The 20,793-nt window shown below is 37.6% G+C and overlaps 1 protein-coding gene across 2 annotated transcripts in view; it reads left to right on the top strand.

Annotated features, from left to right (window-relative positions):
- The window catches only part of LOC117341471, a 63,459-nt gene that overhangs the window by 2,106 nt on the left and 40,560 nt on the right, over positions 1–20,793 (top strand). The window contains exon 2 of one of the 2 annotated variants that reach the window (XM_033903330.1): positions 3,122–3,218. In XM_033903330.1, the coding sequence (XP_033759221.1) occupies positions 3,202–3,218 (17 nt within the window). In that variant the 5' untranslated portion in view covers positions 3,122–3,201. Of the gene's footprint in view, positions 1–3,121; positions 3,219–9,638; positions 10,870–20,793 lie in introns of those variants that run through there. The other variant, XM_033903329.1, reaches the window with a different exon arrangement.

Genomic DNA, 20,793 nt, shown 5'->3' with positions numbered 1-20,793 from the left:
CCCGCGCCCTGCGCCCTTATTAGGTCAAATACGGTAGTTGAGATGTCATCACTGTAGTTAGCCATTCAATTGCAGTCAATTAATATTATTATCAGTTATGGACCTTTGTTGAGGTTGATATTGTGTTATACCAACCTTGCCCTCAGTCAATATTTTAGAAAAAGCTAAACACAATATTGACTGCATCATTGTTGTCCTAAATTTTTATATGTGAAATTAACTTCTTTGTACCAGGGGGTAATTGCGTTATATTATCTTGATAACAAGAAATTTATATTGGGGTAATATGATGTCACATTGATTACGACTTTGTAAGTTACATAATATTGATTTGACTCTAAAAAATATGACACTTTCTCAAAATATTAACATTCCTATTGCCATGTTGAAAATTCAGAAAAATTGAAATATTTCTAATATATCTGATAGCGACAAAATGTGCAACTCTTTTCCCTCTAGTTCACTGACCTCCCATGTCCAGTGTTGTCATACTGTTTGGTTATCAACCCTCTAGTTCACTGACCTCCCATGTCCAGTGTTGTAATACTGTTTGGTTATCAACCCTCTAGTCCACTGACCTCCCATGTCCAGTGTTGTAATACTGTTTGGTTATCAACCCTCTTGTTCGCTGACCTCCCATGTCCAGTGTTGTAATACTGTTTGGTTATCAACCCTCTAGTCCACTGACCTCCTATGTCCAGTCAGTGTTGTAATACTGTTTGGTTATCAACCCTCTAGTCCACTGACCTCCCATGTCCAGTGTTGAAATCCTGTTTGGTTATCAACCCTCTAGTTCACTGACCTCCCATGTCCAGTGTTGTAAAACTGTTTGGTTATCAATCCTCTAGTTCACTGACCTCCCATGTCCAGTGTTGTAATACTGTTTGGTTATCAACCCTCTAGTTCACTGACCTCCCATGTCCAGTGTTGTAATACTGTTTGGTTATCAACTCTCTAGTTCACTGACCTCCCATGTCCAGTGTTGTAATACTGTTTGGTTATCAACCCTCTAGTCCACTGACCTCCCATGTCCAGTGTTGTAATACTGTTTGGTTATCAACTCTCTAGTTCACTGACCTCCCATGTCCAGTGTTGTAACATTGTTTGGTTATCAACCCTCTAGTTCACTGACCTCCCATGTCCAGTGTTGTAATACTGTTTGGTTATCAACCCTCTTGTTCACTGACCTCCCATGTCCAGTGTTGTAATACTGTTTGGTTATCAACCCTCTAGTCCACTGACCTCCCATGTCCAGTGTTGTAATACTGTTTGGTTATCAACCCTCTTGTTCACTGACCTCCCATGTCCAGTGTTATAATACTGTTTGGTTATCAACACTCTAGTCCACTGACCTCCCATGTCCAGTATTGTAATATACTGTTTGGTTATCAACCCTCTAGTTCACTGACCTCCCATGTCCAGTGTTGTAATACTGTTTGGTTATCAACCCTCTAGTTCACTGACCTCCCATGTCCAGTGTTGTAATACTGTTTGGTTATCAATGCAACCCTCTAGTTCACTGACCTCCCATGTCCAGTGTTGTAATACTGTTTGGTTATCAACCCTCTAGTTCACTGACCTCCCATGTCCAGTGTTGTAATACTGTTTAGTTATCAACCCTCTAGTTCACTGACCTCCCATGTCCAGTGTTGTAATACTGTTTGGTTATCAACCCTCTTGTTCGCTGACCTCCCATGTCCAGTGTTGTAATACTGTTTGGTTATCAATCCTTTGTCCTCACTGACCTCCCATGTCCAGTGTTGTAATACTGTTTGGTTATCAACCCTCTAGTTCACTGACCTCCCATGTCCAGTGTTGTAATACTGTTTGGTTATCAACCCTCTAGTTCACTGACCTCCCATGTCCAGTGTTGTAATACTGTTTGGTTATCAACTCTCTAGTTCACTGACCTCTCATGTCCAGTGTTGTAATACTGTTTGGTTATCAACTCTCTAGTTCACTGACCTCCCATGTCCAGTGTTGTAATACTGTTTGGTTATCAACCCTCTTGTTCGCTGACCTCCCATGTCCAGTGTTGTAATACTGTTTGGTTATCAACCCTCTAGTTCACTGACCTCCCATGTCCAGTGTTGTAACATTGTTTGGTTATCAACCCTCTAGTTCACTGACCTCCCATGTCCAGTGTTGTAATACTGTTTGGTTATCAACCCTCTAGTCCACTGACCTCCCATGTCCAGTGTTGTAATACTGTTTGGTTATCAACCCTCTAGTTCACTGACCTCCCATGTCCAGTGTTGTAATACTGTTTGGTTATCAACCCTCTAGTTCACTGACCTCCCATGTCCAGTGTTGTAATACTGTTTGGTTATCAACCCTCTAGTTCACTGACCTCCCATGTCCAGTGTTGTAATACTGTTTGGTTATCAACCCTCTAGTTCACTGACCTCCCATGTCCAGTGTTGTAATACTGTTTGGTTATCAACCCTCTAGTTCACTGACCTCCCATGTCCAGTGTTGTAATACTGTTTGGTTATCAACCCTCTAGTTCACTGACCTCCCATGTCCAGTGTTGTAATACTGTTTAGTTATCAACCCTCTAGTCCACTGACCTCCCATGTCCAGTGTTGTAATACTGTTTGGTTATCAACCCTCTAGTTCACTGACCTCCCATGTCCAGTGTTGTAATACTGTTTGGTTATCAACCCTCTAGTTCACTGACCTCCCATGTCCAGTGTTGTAATACTGTTTGGTTATCAACCCTCTAGTTCACTGACCTCCCATGTCCAGTGTTGTAATACTGTTTGGTTATCAACCCTCTAGTTCACTGACCTCCTATGTCCAGTGTTGTCATACTGTTTGGTTATCAACCCTCTAGTTCACTGACCTCCCATGTCCAGTGTTGTAATACTGTTTAGTTATCAACCCTCTAGTTCACTGACCTCCCATGTCCAGTGTTGTAAAACTGTTTGGTTATCAACCCTCTAGTTACCTCCCATGTCCAGTGTTGTAATACTGTTTGGTTATCAACCCTCTAGTTCACTGACCTCCCATGTCCAGTGTTGTAACAGTTGAATTGGTTATCAATTTTCCATGCCGAAGTTATTTTAAATTATTGGAACACTGCAGCAAAGCATGAAATTAATTTGATTGATTTTTGCAGGTGTGAGTTGGAAGAAGGCCATGTAGGGTAACGTGTCTGGACGAAGAGTCATGTAGCTTCGTGTGGATGGGCTGTTTGGCATGGCAACATGTACAAGGTATGTAAGGATAGTGGCAATAACGGTGTCATCATGACAGATGTAAACAATAACAACCAGGTAACCAGTGTAATTAATAATTACACCATCAGGTCACCAGTGTAATTATTACACCCATCAGGTAACCAGTGTAATTAATAATTACACAATCAGGTAACCAATGTAATTAATCATTACACCCATCAGGTAACCAGTGTAATTAATAATTACACAACCAGGTAACCAGTGTAATTAATCATTACACCCATCAGGTAACCAGTGTAATTAATAATTACACCATCAGGTCACCAGTGTAATTTATAATTACACCATCAGGTAACCAGTGTAATTATTTATTACACCCATCAGGTAATTAGTGTAATTATAACACCCATCAGGTAACCAGTGTAATTAATGATTACACCCATCAGGTAACCAGTGTAATTAATAATTACACCATCAGGTAACCAGTGTAATTAATGATTACACCCATCATGTCACCAGTGTAATCATTACACCCATCAGGTAACCAGTGTAATTATTAATTACACCTATCAGGTAACCAGTGTAATTGATAATTACACCTATCAGGTAACCAGTGTAATTAATAATTACACCTATCAGGTCACCAGTGTAATTAATTATTACACCCATCAGGTAACCAGTGTTAATAATAATTACACCCATCAGGTAACCAGTGTAATTATTAATTACATCCATCAGGTCACCAGTGTAATTAATTATTACACCCATCAGGTCACCAGTGTAATTAATAATTACACCCATCAGGTAACCAGTGTAATTATTAATTACATCCATCAGGTAACCAGTGTAATTATTTATTACACCATCAGGTAACCAGTGTAATTAATAATTACACCATCAGGTAACCAGTGTAATTAATGATTACACCCATCAGGTCACCAGTGTAATCATTACACCCATCAGGTAACCAGTGTAATTATTAATTACACCTATCAGGTAACCAGTGTAATTAATAATTACACCCATCAGTTAACCAGTGTAATTATTAATTACATCCATCAGGTCACCAGTGTAATTATTTATTACACCCATCAGGTAACCAATGTAATTAATAATTACACCCATCAGGTCACCAGTGTAATTAATTATTACACCCATCAGGTAACCAGTGTAATTATTAATTACATCCATCAGGTCACCAGTGTAATTAATTATTACACCCATCAGGTCACCAGTGTAATTAATAATTACACCATCAGGTAACCAGTGTAATTGATAATTACACCATCAGGTAACCAGTGTAATTAATGATTACACCCATCAGGTAACCAGTGTAATTAATAATTACACCCATCAGGTAACCAGTGTAATTATAACACCCATCAGGTAACCAATGTAATTAATTATTACACATATCAGGTAACCAGTGTAATTAATTATTACACCCATCAGGTAACCAGTGTAATTAATGATTACACCGATCAGGTAACCAGTGTAATTAATAATTACACCCATCAGGTCACCAGTGTAATTAATGATTACACCCATCATGTCACCAGTGTAATTAATAATTACACCCATCAGGTCACCAGTGTAATTAATAATTACACCCATCAGGTCACCAGTGTAATTAATAATTACACCCATCAGGTCACCAGTGTAATTAATTATTACACCATCAGGTCACCAGTGTAATTAATAATCACACCCATCAGGTCACCAGTGTAATTAATAATTACACCCAACAGGTAACCAGTGTAATTAATTATTACACCCATCAGGTAACCAGTGTAATTAATAATAACCATCAGGTAACCAATGTAATTAATAATTACACCCATCAGGTAACCAGTGTAATTAATTATTACACCCATCAGGTAACCAGTGTAATTAATTATTACACTTACTGTGTAACATGTTATTATTTTACATACTGGATAACAAGTGTAGTTATAATTGCACTCTGTAGACAAAATTGTACATGTAACAAGTGTAATTAATATTTACACTCTGGGTAGGAAGTGTTATTAATGATTACATTCAATAGGTCATATGTAATTAGTTTACATACTGGTTATTAAGTGTAATTAATAATTAAACACAGGATAACACATATAAATATTTATTACACTCATGTGTCCCGAGTAATAATTAACAGTGTAATTAATAATTGATTAGTGTGATAACTACACTCACAGGGTACAAATGTACAACCCGTTTTATTTGGTATTTATATTTCTCAACAAATCATACAATATATTTGTGCAGTAAATTGATTCTTACTAACTTAGTGTACATGGAATTTGGTTGTACCTTTACCAAGTATTATTGTGTAGTTGATTAGTTTTAAGTGTGAAAGCTGGAGGAAATTTTAATGACAGCCAGGAAACATCATGTATATATTTGTCTGTGAAAACTGTGGCTGGGACACCTGCTAAATAGGAGGCTAATGGTTGGTACAATGAAAAGGAATACAATTGGCAAGCATAATTAATGAATTCAATTGAAATGGCTCTGTGGGGCTACAGTGCATGGACAGCAAATTAAAGTTAAGGTGGACCTGGTATGAAAGACTGGCCCACAGCTGCCTCTATAATATTGAAATTATTAATAAAATTGAGCTTTATGATTTTGGTCTCTAGGAGATGTCTTATATTAGAATTTAGCTGAGCAATTCCTAACAAAAAAGTTAGGGGCTCAGGGCTTTTTCTGAGGGCTTTCTGAAGCCGTTATTAGGCCCCATTCCCAATTGGAATTATTTCATTTCATAGCCAAATTCCCAAAATTTGTAGTTTACTCCTGAAAAAAATTCCCCCCAATTTCACCAATTTTCTTCCCAAAATGAGACAAAAAGACCCTTCCCAAACCAGTGAGAAAAGCCCTGGGGCTGGTGACTGAGATGATAAGCATGTCCTTTACAGTACATTAATTTTATATATTGTTAATTATAAACATTAAGAATTATTCTGCTATGAAATTTCTTATGTCTGTGCTCGTCAAATTATTCAATATTTTGAGTAATTAGCGGTCAACAACATGTGACAATGTTGATTTGATCAGTTGGGCAATGACTGTTTTACATAATAGCTGATGTTGGGGTTGGTTGATTATGGTTTGGGGGTGATCTCTAGCAGTGTATACGTATCATACCATAGCATTCATTACTGGTCGGTTTTATCGTGTGATGCAGAAAATTCACCAAAATTTCTGTTTTTCCAAAAAAAATACCAAATAAACCTACCTGTTAATAAAATAGTATGCAGGCACACTCTTAACTCATTCACCCCTAAAGACACATTTGAACTCTTCCAATTCAAACATTGGAAGAGTTCATAATGACAATTCAGGGGTGAATGAGTTAATACTGAAGACAATCAGTGTTCAATCTAGACTCATTTCTTTACCCATTTATTGGTTGGTTTCCCCAAGTACTATTCCCTGGCAAAACCCCCCCTTCAAATTAGAAAAATTCCCCAAATGACTAGCTACCCGGTAGTTCATTCCCCCCCCCCATGAAAACTTTATCAATTATACATGTATTGCCAATAATCTGAAATACTTGGGCATTACCATTTCTGTTGCTTATCTTTTTCAACAAGATGAAATCAAAAACAAAATTGCTATAATATAATGGAGCCCCAGATTTTTTCCCTAAATAGAGACGTTTACTTATTCCATTAAATCTTGAGTGATCCCTGCCAATGCATCATTGTATGTGCAACAAATTGAAAACTTCACAAACTCACCAATTCTCAGTGTTCATATAAATATGAGATTTAAAAAAAACAAAATATCAGTCTTCCAAAAGTTAGAAGAAAACATGTCTGATTTTAACTATAACAGATTTTCAGTTCAACTGAAGCAGCAATAAAGATCTTACATCTATGAAGGATTTCTGGAAGATTTTAAGTTTTGAATTGTATATATGTTTGTATATTAGGCAAGTATTAAACCTGAGGAAAGAAAGAAGGTTTAAATATACAAGTATTAAACTTGAGGAAAGAAAGAAGGTTTGAATATATATAAGTATTAAACTTGAGTAAAGAAAGAAGGTTTAAATATATACAAGTATTAAACCCGAGGATAGAAAGAAAGTTTAAATATACAAGTATTAAACTTGAGGAAAGAAAGAAGGTTTAAATATACAAGTATTAAACTTGAGGAAAGAGAAAAGGTTTAAATATTATTAATATTTTGGGAGTTAAAAAGATATCCTGGAATGGCCAGTAATTCTGAGCTTTGATCAGTAGAGTTGGCTGAGACCTCGCTGGCTACAGGTGGTACTGTTTATATAATAGCCAACATTTCACCGACTTTCTCGTTCTGACGGAATAAATTCTACATTCTCCGCATCAATATACAAAATACATCTGGGAAGTACACTGTGGAAACAAGTTTACTTATCGCGTAAATGTTCTACAGATATTTTGTCCTTTAGATCCTAACCCATTGTTTATGATGTACGTTTCTTAACCGTATTTGCCAAGAAATACACCCTGGGGACAATGAAAGATACTCAAGATGAAAAAATACATACTTTTATGTGCTGCAGTTGGATTTTGATTTATTACACTAATTAACATTTGTAGTTTGGCATGCACATTTAATTAACATATTTTAACAGTTTGAAAATAAAATTCTAGAGATTTCTTCAGAAAAAAAACCCAGATTCTTTAAAAGTGATTTAAAATCTACAAATTAAAAAGACTAGTTTTAAAAAGAAACAAATCTTCTAGATTAAAATTTAATAGATCTCACAGATTTGGAAAAAAAATCCTACATATCAGACATGATTATTTTCTGCTTTAAAGGGAAATTCCGCTTTCTTGTAAAATTTTGATGTTCACTTCTGCCCTTTATAACCCTGCTGGGGAAGTCCCCTAGACACACCCCTCCTCTCTCTCTGCCCCCCCCCCCCCCCCCCCCCCCTTCAGCATTTTTTTCTTTCCTACATATATGCAATCATGACTGACATATATATATATATATATATAGATTTGAATTTCCTGTTGTACCGAGATAAATATATATATATACACACCCAAGTATTTGTCTCGGGTAAAATGAACAGATTTTATCTAGATACAGGGTATGTATTTGATCCAATTTTGGTGGACATACTTTCAAAACAATCATGTTGGAAATTGGATGTGTGCTGTGCTGTTTTTTCCATTAATATAATATAAATGAGTCTTTTGTATGAGAAGAGAAACTTGACATGAATGTCATCTTTTGTATGTGAAAAAGGGTTTGGCATCATGTCGTTTTTAACACCATAGTACATATAAGTGCGATTCAACTGTCCATAAATCTGGGAATCAACAGTAGTTGGGCTGCTGCCTAAATGTTGTTATAGTACCGGGAAAACATTGAAATGTGTCAATTCTCTGATCTCACAGCTCCGGTTTATCATGCCTCTGTGACTGGCTAAACTGCATCATAATGTCTGTAACACTCGGTCCTATACATCCCCAGATATTTTAATGGACCGTCCCAGATAATGTAATTTGGTTGAGCTCACTGTGCTAAATGGGGGGGTTATTGATCCAGGGTTGTGAAGATAAAAGGTTTATTGTGATTCAACATGCCGGCTGATAAAGGGCTGCTGACTCACCCCAGCATCAGTAGCAGCTCAAGGCCTGTATCTCACAGGGATGACCAAATGACCGCATATACACGCTCACTAGGGTGACCTCCAGGCTGTATACATCTCAAACCACTGACTTAGTCGCATATCAGTGACTTCTGTTCCGCAGGAGTGTCCCACAGGTTGTTATGTATAATAAAATCAGCTACTGAAGAAGAGGATATATATCGTGTCACTGCTAGTTGATGTCTGTTGACTACTGAAAGGGATATCTCTGCTGGTCAGTCAGTGGTCACTGCTGGTCAGTGTCTTGAAGATACTACAATATGACCAAACATGTAACTCATGGTTTAATTTTGTGATGTATTCTCCGTGACGTTATAAAGGAATTATATCAATACTGTGTCTAAGGATTACAACGCCGGAAAATTCTACAGATGACATGCTGGAGGATGAAATCACAATCTTTTGGCTGAATGAAATGAAAGACCTGATTTGACCGAGTATTTAGTGGAACTCAGATTTTAGTGTTTTTAGGAATAATACCACACACAGTTGATACCAACAGCATCCTAACATGTATAAAATGTTATTACAATGATTTAGCCTGAAGTGGCCGGTATGACTAGTCCGATTCACACCTCACACCAGACCTTTGACCGATGACAAATGGAAGGCATCTCAATCTCCTTTACACTGGTAAACAATTCGGCCACATGTGACTGTGAGGGGAGACAACTGTTGCCGAAACATATATGCATGGAGTAACAGCCGATGTTTTTTTGTCATTGGAGATGGGACGTCAGTAGTTTTGTCCGGATCGTAATTGTCATTTTTGATGGCAACTAAATCAGACAAAGATGTAATATTACATGTTAATTGTCCATGAAAGCTGACCTGGTCTAATTTAAAATTTGACCTTCAAATGACCTTTTCCTCTACATGGTACTAATTATATATATAAGTTCATTCTCTATCATGTGTTAGGATACAGACGTCATTGTCAGATTTCCATTTAGTTATGATGAAACAGGTAAAAGAAAATAGTTTCTGATAGACCTCGGAACAGCTGAAATAATTATTTGTTTAAAAATTCCACCACTGATGGGAATATCCTGCCTCCATACCATGGAAATTGTCAGAACTCCAAAATTTTGATATATGAATGTTTCCAGAATATTCAGAAAGGAACTGGACGTTTGGGAAGATCTTGGATTTTTCCATAACGGCCAAATACACAGAAGAGATTGATAATCGTTACTGACCATGTGATCAAAACTCTGTCTGTAGAATGTTCTGTGTATAGGATATCAGAAATGTTAGCAAAGTGTTTTATCCTCAAGGGAAGTCGATCATGTTTATGTACATAAAGCTGTGGCTAGATTTTGTTGGTCGATGCTGTTTCTGTTTTACATCTATTGTGGGAAAAAAGTGAAATTGTGTTACATGGTAGGACTGTTCCAGAGACAGAAGTGGGTGTGAATTATTGATAGGGAAGATTTCACCAGAGTGTACATTACAGTAGACTCGGCTGACAAATCTACCACCACCAGGCAGATGGTGTACACCCGGAAATGTTTACTTCAGGGTGATCAACTTCAGGGTGATCAACGGTCACTTCACCAGACTGACCATCAGCTGTCCGACAAGCAGACTGTCTGTCACTATGGTAACACATATTGACCAGTGTTGGAATAATTGGAGATTTTATCAACGAAACATTTCGTCTTGGACTAATTAATCTAGCTGTTAATTATTTTGTCTATGGAGACAGAAAAAGACAGGTGGTGATTCTCTCAGTCTGAGTGTCTTGTTAAGGAAGCAGGTCACCAATTATAGCTGTCGTTGTTGTTTATGATTGGTCAGCTTAACGTCTGACCACAGTGACAAGAGGAAAACCGGTCATTTTCCCAATCGGTGCTATAGAGACTGGATCTTGGAAGTGATCATCAAGAACTTGAAATTAAACTTGTAATCAGTTATAGTCAGCTTCATGAGTGAACAAAACCTACTGTTTGGCACCTGAGTGACCGCCACAATTGGTCAGTACAAGATGATCTGGGCAGGGCTGCTGTCACTGTGGACACGGAGACGGTCAAGGTATGTTAAATCTTTTAAGAAGGATTAATGTAGGGGTGAAGAGGTCATAAGGTCAGGAGGGACAAGAAGCAAAAGGTCAAATGGTATTGTTGTAAAAATCAGATTTGTTTAAATACAAAATTGCCTATTAGTGTTATTTGTATTTCTGGGAAGAAGTTGTGTCTCAAACATCAAAAACAACGTGCATATAGAGATGTGAAAACAAAATTTTAATTTCAACTAAAAATAAATGAAACAAGAGCAAAGTAGGATATGAACAAAATATAGATCATGATATGGGTGAAAAAGCCAAGGAGATATGGACCAGGTGTTCAGGAAGGGTAAGCATCATATGCTTCATCAACGATGTTTCTCTTTCCTGTTATGAATGTGACATCATGGATTTGACATGAATGAATGCTACATCAAGATCTTGTTACAACAGATCACATCTTTTCATTTATTCATATATTTATTTAACAAGTTTCCATCTGCTATTACAGCCTTAAGCTGACTAGCGAAAATTTTGTCTCTCAGATCACTCTCTCAGATCACACTAGGAGTTATGACGTTCCTAACACAACTGTGATTGTAATAGATGTTGATATGAGTTGCTATTGGATTAATTAAAGGTTAAAGGGGGCCGAGTGGTTAAGGTGTCCGGACACTTTATCACTAGCCCTCTACCTCTGGGTTGTGAGTTCGAAACCTACGTGGAGCAGCTGTCAGGTACTGACCGTAGGCCGGTGGTTTTTCTCCGGGTCCTCCGGCTTTCCTCCACCTCCAAACCTGGCACGTCCTTAAATGACCCCGGCTGTTATTAGGACGTTAAACAAAATAAACTAAACCAAACTGAGATCAATTAAACTTTACTGATGCATGTTTTATGGTGTCTGATGGTGGTTCCTATTCTATACATCACGACTAGAACGACGAACGATTATGTGGACAGTAGCCATCAAGAGTTTCAAGGTTAAACCAAGAATTTGAACTCGAAGTATCACTCTGTTTTATGTTGCCTTAAAAACTTCACTAAAAAGTGTAGAAGATTGAATATTCTATCTAAATAGTGTCAAACCTGACCTTGTCAGTTGTCATGACAATGAACAGCAGCATGGTTCTTAATACATTGGTGGCAAATGGGTTTTCTTATCTGTTGGTAGCTATTACAAGGGACTGAATTAAGGGACATTTTTGTGGTGTCAATGTTGCGCTAAAATTTGATTGCGCTAATTATAGTTTTTATATACTGCTTCTATATAGGAAATGATCTGTGAATGCTGATTCATCCATGCACTAATATGTAAAGAAAGAAAAATGATGATGATGCACTGAAATTTAAGTACATCGACAGTAGGTTTTAGTTTTTTTTGTCACCTGGCAAAGAAAATTTATGAAAATCCTTACATAAAGATTTCTATTATTAAAATTTTTCTTAGATTCTCATTATGCATATTTTACTGTACAAAACTGATTTCCTAGATCCTCTACAGATTGATTCAGTAGTTCTTCACCGGGAGATCGTCAAACAGTGGGGGATGTTTAAATTAGAAAACTTCACCTGATTCAAATTAAATTTCTTGAGAACTTAAAATGATTAACAGTGAATTCGTTCCTGTGGTAGCTTCCTTCACCAAGACAGTGACATCTATTAGTAGATAATTTACTAGTACAATGGTTTCCTCTCCATCCGAGTGGCTGGTAACCCGTAACACATGGTCACAGAAAGTCAGGGTGCTGCTAATTGCTTTTTCCTCCTCAACAACCTTTCATGCAATACACTACCTATTATACAAAAGTTTGAAATACATAGATATTATGCATTCCACTTTTGTCTTAAAGCACATATACACAAACATTCAATCTATCATCTCAAAAAAGTTTTGTTATATAACATGATTTCTTTAATTGATTTTTGAAAAAAAAAAAAAAAATTGAAAAAGAAATCTACCAATTATATAATATTTTTGTGGTTATGTTTTGTAAATCTCCCTTTGTGGGCCCCCAGAGATTTTTGCTCCTCTTGGGACCTCTTATAAATGTTAGCACATGGACTCTAAGTACAGGCAGCTTCCTGTTGCGGCTGCTGTGCTCATTACTAGAGGGTGAGTTCCCCATAATAACACTATACTACCATCACCACTGGGTAACAACAGTGATTATGGTAGAACTGTTTCCTGGAGATTGACCGCTGTAGTGACCCTGACCGACTGAAGATGACCACCAGTAGGAACCTGTGTGATGGACAGAGTTTTTACAGCAGTGTTATGGTGTTTCTGCTGTAATTAACAGATTTTTAGCGGTTTTCCTTGCTATGACCTCCACAGGTACTTCTGGTGATATGATTGGCTATGTTGACCAGCATTTCCTTCCAGTGTGACCATATGTAACAGGAAGGATTTCTAAAACATATCTGATGTGAAACTCCGGTCCTTAAAATTATTTAGTTCTCATGCAGTGTCAGAGACGGAGAGTGGATTCAAGTGTTTGTCTAAAGTGACCTTTTTGGGATTACAGTTATCTCCCTTTGTATTGACCAATGTCAGGAGCGAAAATGACCAAGAGATGACCAGTGACCAGTAATTTGGACTTGTGATTATTCTGATACATAGTGATTATTCTTATACATAACCCATCATGTCCCCTTCGACATCATTCCAGGGATGTACTGATTGTCAGTGTTCCCTGGGCTAGAGGGCAATTCAGTACAGGTTGTGATCCTGGCTAGACTGACCACTGACCCTCCCACTGACCGGCTGGACCCAGGGGATTATAGTCAGACTGGGGATGGTAAGGTGTCCTGCTCACCTGATCAGTTGTGTAAACATTGGGAATTACCCAGATGTGTTTGAGTAAACTGTAAGTGTATATACCATGACCAACAACAGATGCTCTTCATCATCAAGCTTGATGATGAGTCTGGAGACAGAAATCTGCAGATGTTTAATCTAGATTGATCAGAGCATTCAGACAAAAAAATACATTTGTCATCATAATTAGATGATTCTACAAAAAAGACAGATGTCTTCCATAAAACGGGATCTACCAAAGTTTTATTTAAAAGATTCGGTATAAAATGATGTTGATTTTGTGTCGGGATGCTGGGGTGTACTATCTTGTATAGATGTAATGAGACTGATATATGGCCAGTCAGTGCGATCATGACTAATTAATGTATTATCTAATTAATACCTGGCCTCGCCATTCACAACCCCTGATGTGTTGACATTTACAAAAGTAAAGGATGATTGGAAACGGGAGAAAATTTACCTGTATGATGACAAATCTCCTGTTTTGACCACTTCTTAAAAAATATGCGAATGGGAATGGATTCCATCTGACCTCTAAGTTACCCGTTTTGATATTGCTCCTTAAGTAACAATTATACATGTATGATATTGGAGATGGATCAATGTTCCTCTGTTTCACCACTTACCTGAAATGGATTGGTGATTACCTGTACTAACGAGTGTTTACTCCTGTGTATTGGATCGTTTGGTGATTACCTGTTCTAACGAGTGTTTACTGATGTGTATTGGATTGTTTTGTGGTACACAGGATTGCCGACAAGAAAATGCGGTGAGTATGCCACTATGCAGTACACAGGGTGTTAGTGGAGATACTGGCTATTGTCTGTTTACCTGGTTGTATCACAGTAAACTGTAGGTTTTTTTATTTGGATTCTGGACACTGGTATATATTGAACAAAAGTAAATATACATTGATTTGACTGGTATCTAGCTATTTAGACACCTGTCTTGTACCTCATAAAATATTGGACAATTATTTTAATTAGTACGGGGTATATTGACAATGATTTGATTGGTGTACTAAAGAGACACCTGTCTAGTCACTGTACCACATAAGATATTGGACAATTTGTACCGGGGTATATTGACAATTGATGGGTGTGCTACAGAGACACCTGTCTAATCACTGTACCACATAAAATATTGGACAGTTAGTACCGGGGTATATTGACAAATGATTGGTGTACGACATCTGTCTAATCACCACGCTGCACCACATAAGATATTGGACAACTAGTACCGGGGTATATTGACAATGATTTGATGGGTGTACTACAGAGAAATCTGTCTAATAACTGTACCACATAAAATATTGGACAGATAAGACAGATTAAATGAGGTTATATTTAGTAGTTTTCATTAATGTAGCAGACAGATTATTAATATTTCATTGCCTCCACTATTAGGGATCAAATCAGGGCCCTCTGACCTACATGTCTGACGGTCTATACTGTTCAAGCTAAAGAGAAATTCCACCCCCAGTTGAGCTGGTAGGAAGCAGCTGATATTTAACTGTAGTAATATAAATGGTATGAGTATATTGGATTACTCAAGGAATCAGCTTAAGGGTCAGATTAGAGAGTCTTATGATATTTTTATCATTGCTCGTTTCTACTGCTGTTTATGAATATTTTTATTTTGATATTGAGCCTGTTGCCATTTGCTCTCGCAATCATCAATTCTGTTTGGAATCTTGTCACACCTGAAAAGTGTATGAAGGCTGTAAATGTTTGATTGATTATATATCTAAAAGAAAAAGATGTAGACTTTATCTATTTAACTACAATGGCGAATTGAAACAACATATATTAATCACGCTTGATGGCCCGGATGGAAGCACACAAGAGGTCTTTAAGTGTGGTAGGAAACCGAAATACCTGTAGAAAACCCATGTGGCCGGGCAGTTGACCCCTGACCTTTTCATCATGATAATATATCAGAAATGGGTATGACAGTATTGTCTCTTAGAGAGACCTCTGATGTCACATATTGTCAGACTAGTGACTGCCTCGTAAACGGGGGCCGCGGTGGCAGAGTGGTGTCCCGACACTTTATCACTAGCCCTCCACCTCTGGGTTGCGAGTTCGAAACCTACGTGGGGCAGTTGCCAGGTACTGACCGTAGGCCGGTGGTTTTTCTCCGGGTACCCCGGCTTTCCTCCACCTCCAAAACCTGGCACGTCCCTAAATGACCCTGGCTGTTAATAGGATGTTAAACAAAAACAAACCAAACCAAAAGCGCTGTAAACTTTGTATGTGACTAAATCACGTGCTTCGTCATTATAGTTTGTTTAAATTCAAGTTGACCCAGCAAGACTTTTTGTTGAACTTGCATGAATTTGATGTTGAAAATATTGTGATGAAGCGTAATAAAATATATGATAAACAATTAAGAGTTATGATAAACCATCACATGATTCTCTTGTTCGGTGACGGATCGTCATGGCATCACTATAAACTATCACAAGATTCTCGTGTTCGGTGACGGATCTTCATGGCATCACTATAATCTATCACAAGATTCTCGTGTTTGGTGACAGATCTTCATGGCATCACAATGGTTCAGCTGGTCAATCTCAATGACTAATATCCGTTGTGATTTTCCGTTTCTTATTACGATTATTTTGTGTAGAAATTTGTACATAGAAATACTTCCTGATTTGTAGCTGGTATTTCCGAGATTGCATTACAAAGCCATATATATATATATACATGGTATATACACATATGTACACAATGTGTAATTTTCCTGTACAAAGCATTACAGGCTTCAAGTCTGATTAAACAAATTCTTTTTACTGTCATGACGAAATTCCAAACTTAATTAGATTCAACTTGGAATGATCAATACTTGACTGTAAAATCTAGAAAATTATATATGTAATTATAAAACAGATTTAATGTTACACATTTAAAGAATATTTAAGAAATTGAACTGGTGATTTTAATGAATTGAAGTTAACAAAGCTGATAAATTAAAAAAAAAAAAAAAAAAATAAGAAAAAACAAAAAAACAAAAACAAAAAAACAAAAAAAAAATCATTTCTTTAATAAAATTCCCCATGCTGGTATGGTAGGGTCCGGGGAGGCGGGAAATGTCCAGGCCATTTCAGGCATACATACCATCTGATCATTTGTTACTCTTAGGTTGTAGGTGCACGTGTAAGTATATAAAACAACTTTCAATGCTATTCATCAGTCCAGTGGGATGTTTGTAGATCTAGAGGAAGTGACAAAGACCAAGCTATCCATGTCTCATATATGTGGGTGATTTAGTATATATATAAGACTCACAATGGGTTGAGTTTTATTCCAGTGTCTGCTGGTGCTGGAGCTTCTTAGAAATCTTAGACCAGCTTTGAATTTGGAGGTCAGCTTATAGACCAGATATGAATGTAGACCAGCTTGAAGAATGGTTCTGATTGAGTTCTTGAAGACCTGCTGTGAACTTGAGGTGGTAGACGATCAGCCCTGCATTCATAGACCTGGAAGCTTTGAGCCTGTAGACCAGCATAGACCAGCCCTGCATTCATAGACCTGGAATCTCTGAGCTTTAAGACCAGCGTAGACCAGCCCTGCACTCATAGACCTGGAAGCTTTGAGCCTGTAGACCAGCATAGACCAGCCCTGCATTCATAGACCTAGAAGCTCTGAGCTTGCAGACCACTGTAGACCAGCCCTGCATTCATAGACCTGGAATCTCTGAGTTTGTAGACCAGTGTAGACCAGCTCTGCATTCATAGACCTGGAATCTCTGAGTTTGTAGACCAGTGTAGACCAGCTCTGCATTCATAGACCTGGAATCTCTGAGTTTGTAGACCAGTGTAGACCAGCTCTGCATTCATAGACCTGGAATCTCTGAGCTTGCAGACCAGCGTAGACCAGCCCTGCACTCATAGACCTAGAAGCTCTGAGCTTTTAGACCACTGTAGACCAGCCCTGCATTCATAGACCTGGAATCTCTGAGTTTGTAGACCAGTGTAGACCAGCCCTGCATTCATAGACCTGGAATCTCTGAGCTTGCAGACCAGTGTAGACCAGCCCTGCATTCATAGACCTGGAATCTCTGAGCTTGCAGACCAGCGTAGACCAGCTCTGCACTCATAGACCTGGAATCTCTGAGTTTGTAGACCAGCGTAGACAAGCCCTAAACTCACAAAGAACAGCTATGAACTTGTAGTTCAGTCCTGAAGTGATAGACCAGCTATGAACTTGTATAGACCAGCTCTAAACTTGTAGATCAACTGTGAACTTGTAGACCAGCTCTAAACTTATAGATCAACTGTGAACTTGTAGACCGGCTCAAACTAATAGATCAACTGTGAACTTGTAGACCAGCTCTAAACTAATAGATCAACTGTGAACTTGTAGACCAGCTCTAAACTTATAGATCAACTGTGAACTTGTAGACCAGCTCTAAACTTGTAGATCAACTGTGAACTTGTAGACCAGCTCTAAACTAATAGATCAACTGTGAACTTGTAGACCGGCTCTAAACTAATAGATCAACTGTGAACTTGTAGACCAGCTGTAAACTAATAGATCAACTGTGAACTTGTAGACCGGCTCTAAACTAATAGATCAACTGTGAACTTGTAGACCAGCTCTAAACTAATAGATCAACTGTGAACTTGTAGACCAGCTCTAAACTTGTAGATCAACTGTGAACTTGTAGACCAGCTCTAAACTTGTAGATCAACTGTGAACTTGTAGACCAGCTCTAAACTAATAGATCAACTGTGAACTTGTAGACCAGCTGTAAACTAATAGATCAACTGTGAACTTGTAGACCAGCTCTAAACTTGTAGATCAACTGTGAACTTGTAGACCAGCTCTAAACTAATAGATCAACTGTGAACTTGTAGACCGGCTCTAAACTTATAGATCAACTGTGAACTTGTAGACCAGCTCTAAACTAATAGATCAACTGTGAACTTGTATAGACCAGCTCTAAACTAATAGATCAACTGTGAACTTGTAGACCAGCTCTAAACTTGTAGATCAACTGTGAACTTGTAGACCAGCTCTTAAACTAATAGATCAACTGTGAACTTGTAGACAAGCAATGAAATCATGAACCAGCCCTGATCTTGTTGGCCAGCTCACAACTTGTAGACTAGCTGTACTCTTGTAGACCAGCCCAAATTTGTAGAACACCTTGTTCTTGTAAGTGTGTCATTAATTTTATGATTTGGTTGGAAGGATATTAATATTGTTAAAATTTGAAAAGATCTAAATTCTATTGTACTTATGTACTATTATTTCGTCGGTGTGATCTGATTTGTTGACTACATTAAGCATGTATTTATGATATACAGAAATTCTGGGGAACTACATATTCATTTTTATATATTTTGGGGACATCAGATGTATTTAAAAATGTGGATATGGCACAATGGTATAAGCTGTGGGTATTTCTGGCTAGGCGATTAGGTGCGGTAGATTGTGAGTTCGAGGCCCAGTCAAGGCACGAGTCATCAAATTATCTGCCTTTCACATTTGTGTTACTATTATGCTATATAACAAATAATTAGCACAGTGTACAGATGTATCATATACACTATGTGTTGGTGATCCGAAGGTAAAGATTTGAATTTCCTGTTATGTTGGATATGTATTATATATAGCGGTCCTAATTACAATTTCAACATAATGCATGTACAATTTTGCACAATTGTAGGAACGAAAAAAGGTAAAATGTTTATTGTTAGGTAATTAGATTGGGATTCTTCAAGATAAATGATATTATATAGAAGCGGTATACTCTATACAATAAAGAGATAGCTATAGGTTATAAGGGAAAATTTTATTTCAGAGATACAGTCAAACCTCGATGATTCGAACTTCGTTGATTGAAATTTCTCGCTGTATTGAACTTTTTGCTTGGTCCCGAATTTCCTTACTATGTAACGCTACTAACGAACCTATGCATGATTCAAATTTTTATAAATCGAAGTTTTCGATGTATCAAACTTTTTTCATGGCCCGTTAGCTATGATGTCATAGGTAATTGACATCTCATGATTCGAACAAAAGTTTACCTGTACTGACCACTGGACAGGTGTTGGTCGTGACCCCCGCAGCAAGATTCTCCCCTAGATGCCCTGACTGACAATAGGGATAACGATAGTGTGTGTTGTCACTCCCGATCATGGGGTTAATTAATAATCAGACCAAATTGATAGATAAAAGGTGTATTTAGAAGCCATGACATTTAATCACTCCGGTAAAACATTTCAGTAGTCGTCTCTGATAATCTTCACCGCCATTGAAATCAGCGGTCGGTGAGTAAATATGTTAATTAACAATTTATGAAAATTATGAAAAGGCACTAGCTGTTACAGGTATGTAAATAATCAGGTTTTAAAATGATGTTGCATTCAAGTCAGACTGAATTGAATGCAGTTCATGATAATTTTGTGTCAAGTCTGACCCATAAGACTTTTGTATATACAGCCTACCTCTACTGGTTGTATCAAAGGAATTCTGAAACAGTAACCAAGTTGAGCTATGTTAGTGGTTTATAAACATGCCTTGGTTCTACCCAGCTTTATTATATACAAAATGTCAGATCAGGGGAGGTAACCCAATGTTTAATAAACATGGCCATGTGTACCTGAGCTGGACCTCTTGCCCTGGCGTTTACTGGGTAATGATGGCCATGATGAAGTAGACATCCCTTTTTTGTTCCTTTTGGTACCGTCCCGATCTTCATGAAGTAAATCCTTGGGATTTCTGAGGTCAAAGGTCAACATCATAGAAAATAAACAAGTGTCTTCGAATTTGTGATGCAGTTATAATGAAAATGAATATACATATTGCTTTTATCTGTTCTTACTTGTGGTGAAATAGATTAATGTTGGGATACTGTAAACGTACATATTTTAGCGGTAATTTTATTTTAGCGCTTTTCGCGCTGGAAGCCTTGCGCTAAATTATGATAGGGCTAATTACTTTTTGTACGTTCCATTTCTATAGAAAGTTCTGTGGATGCGCTAATTCATCATTGCGCTAACTGGCTGAAATCTGCAAATGCGCTAAAATTTGATTGCGCTAAAATAAGTACGTTTACAGTAACCAAGATTTATGTGTAAAAATGGACCAGGTTACTTTAACAAGACCAGAATGATTATTGA

This window comes from Pecten maximus, chromosome 13 (genome assembly GCF_902652985.1).
Source record: "Pecten maximus chromosome 13, xPecMax1.1, whole genome shotgun sequence".
Taxonomy (NCBI): domain Eukaryota; kingdom Metazoa; phylum Mollusca; class Bivalvia; order Pectinida; family Pectinidae; genus Pecten; species Pecten maximus.
The sequence above is the reverse complement of the archived record's forward strand: the minus strand, read 5'-3'. Positions and strand labels throughout refer to the sequence as shown.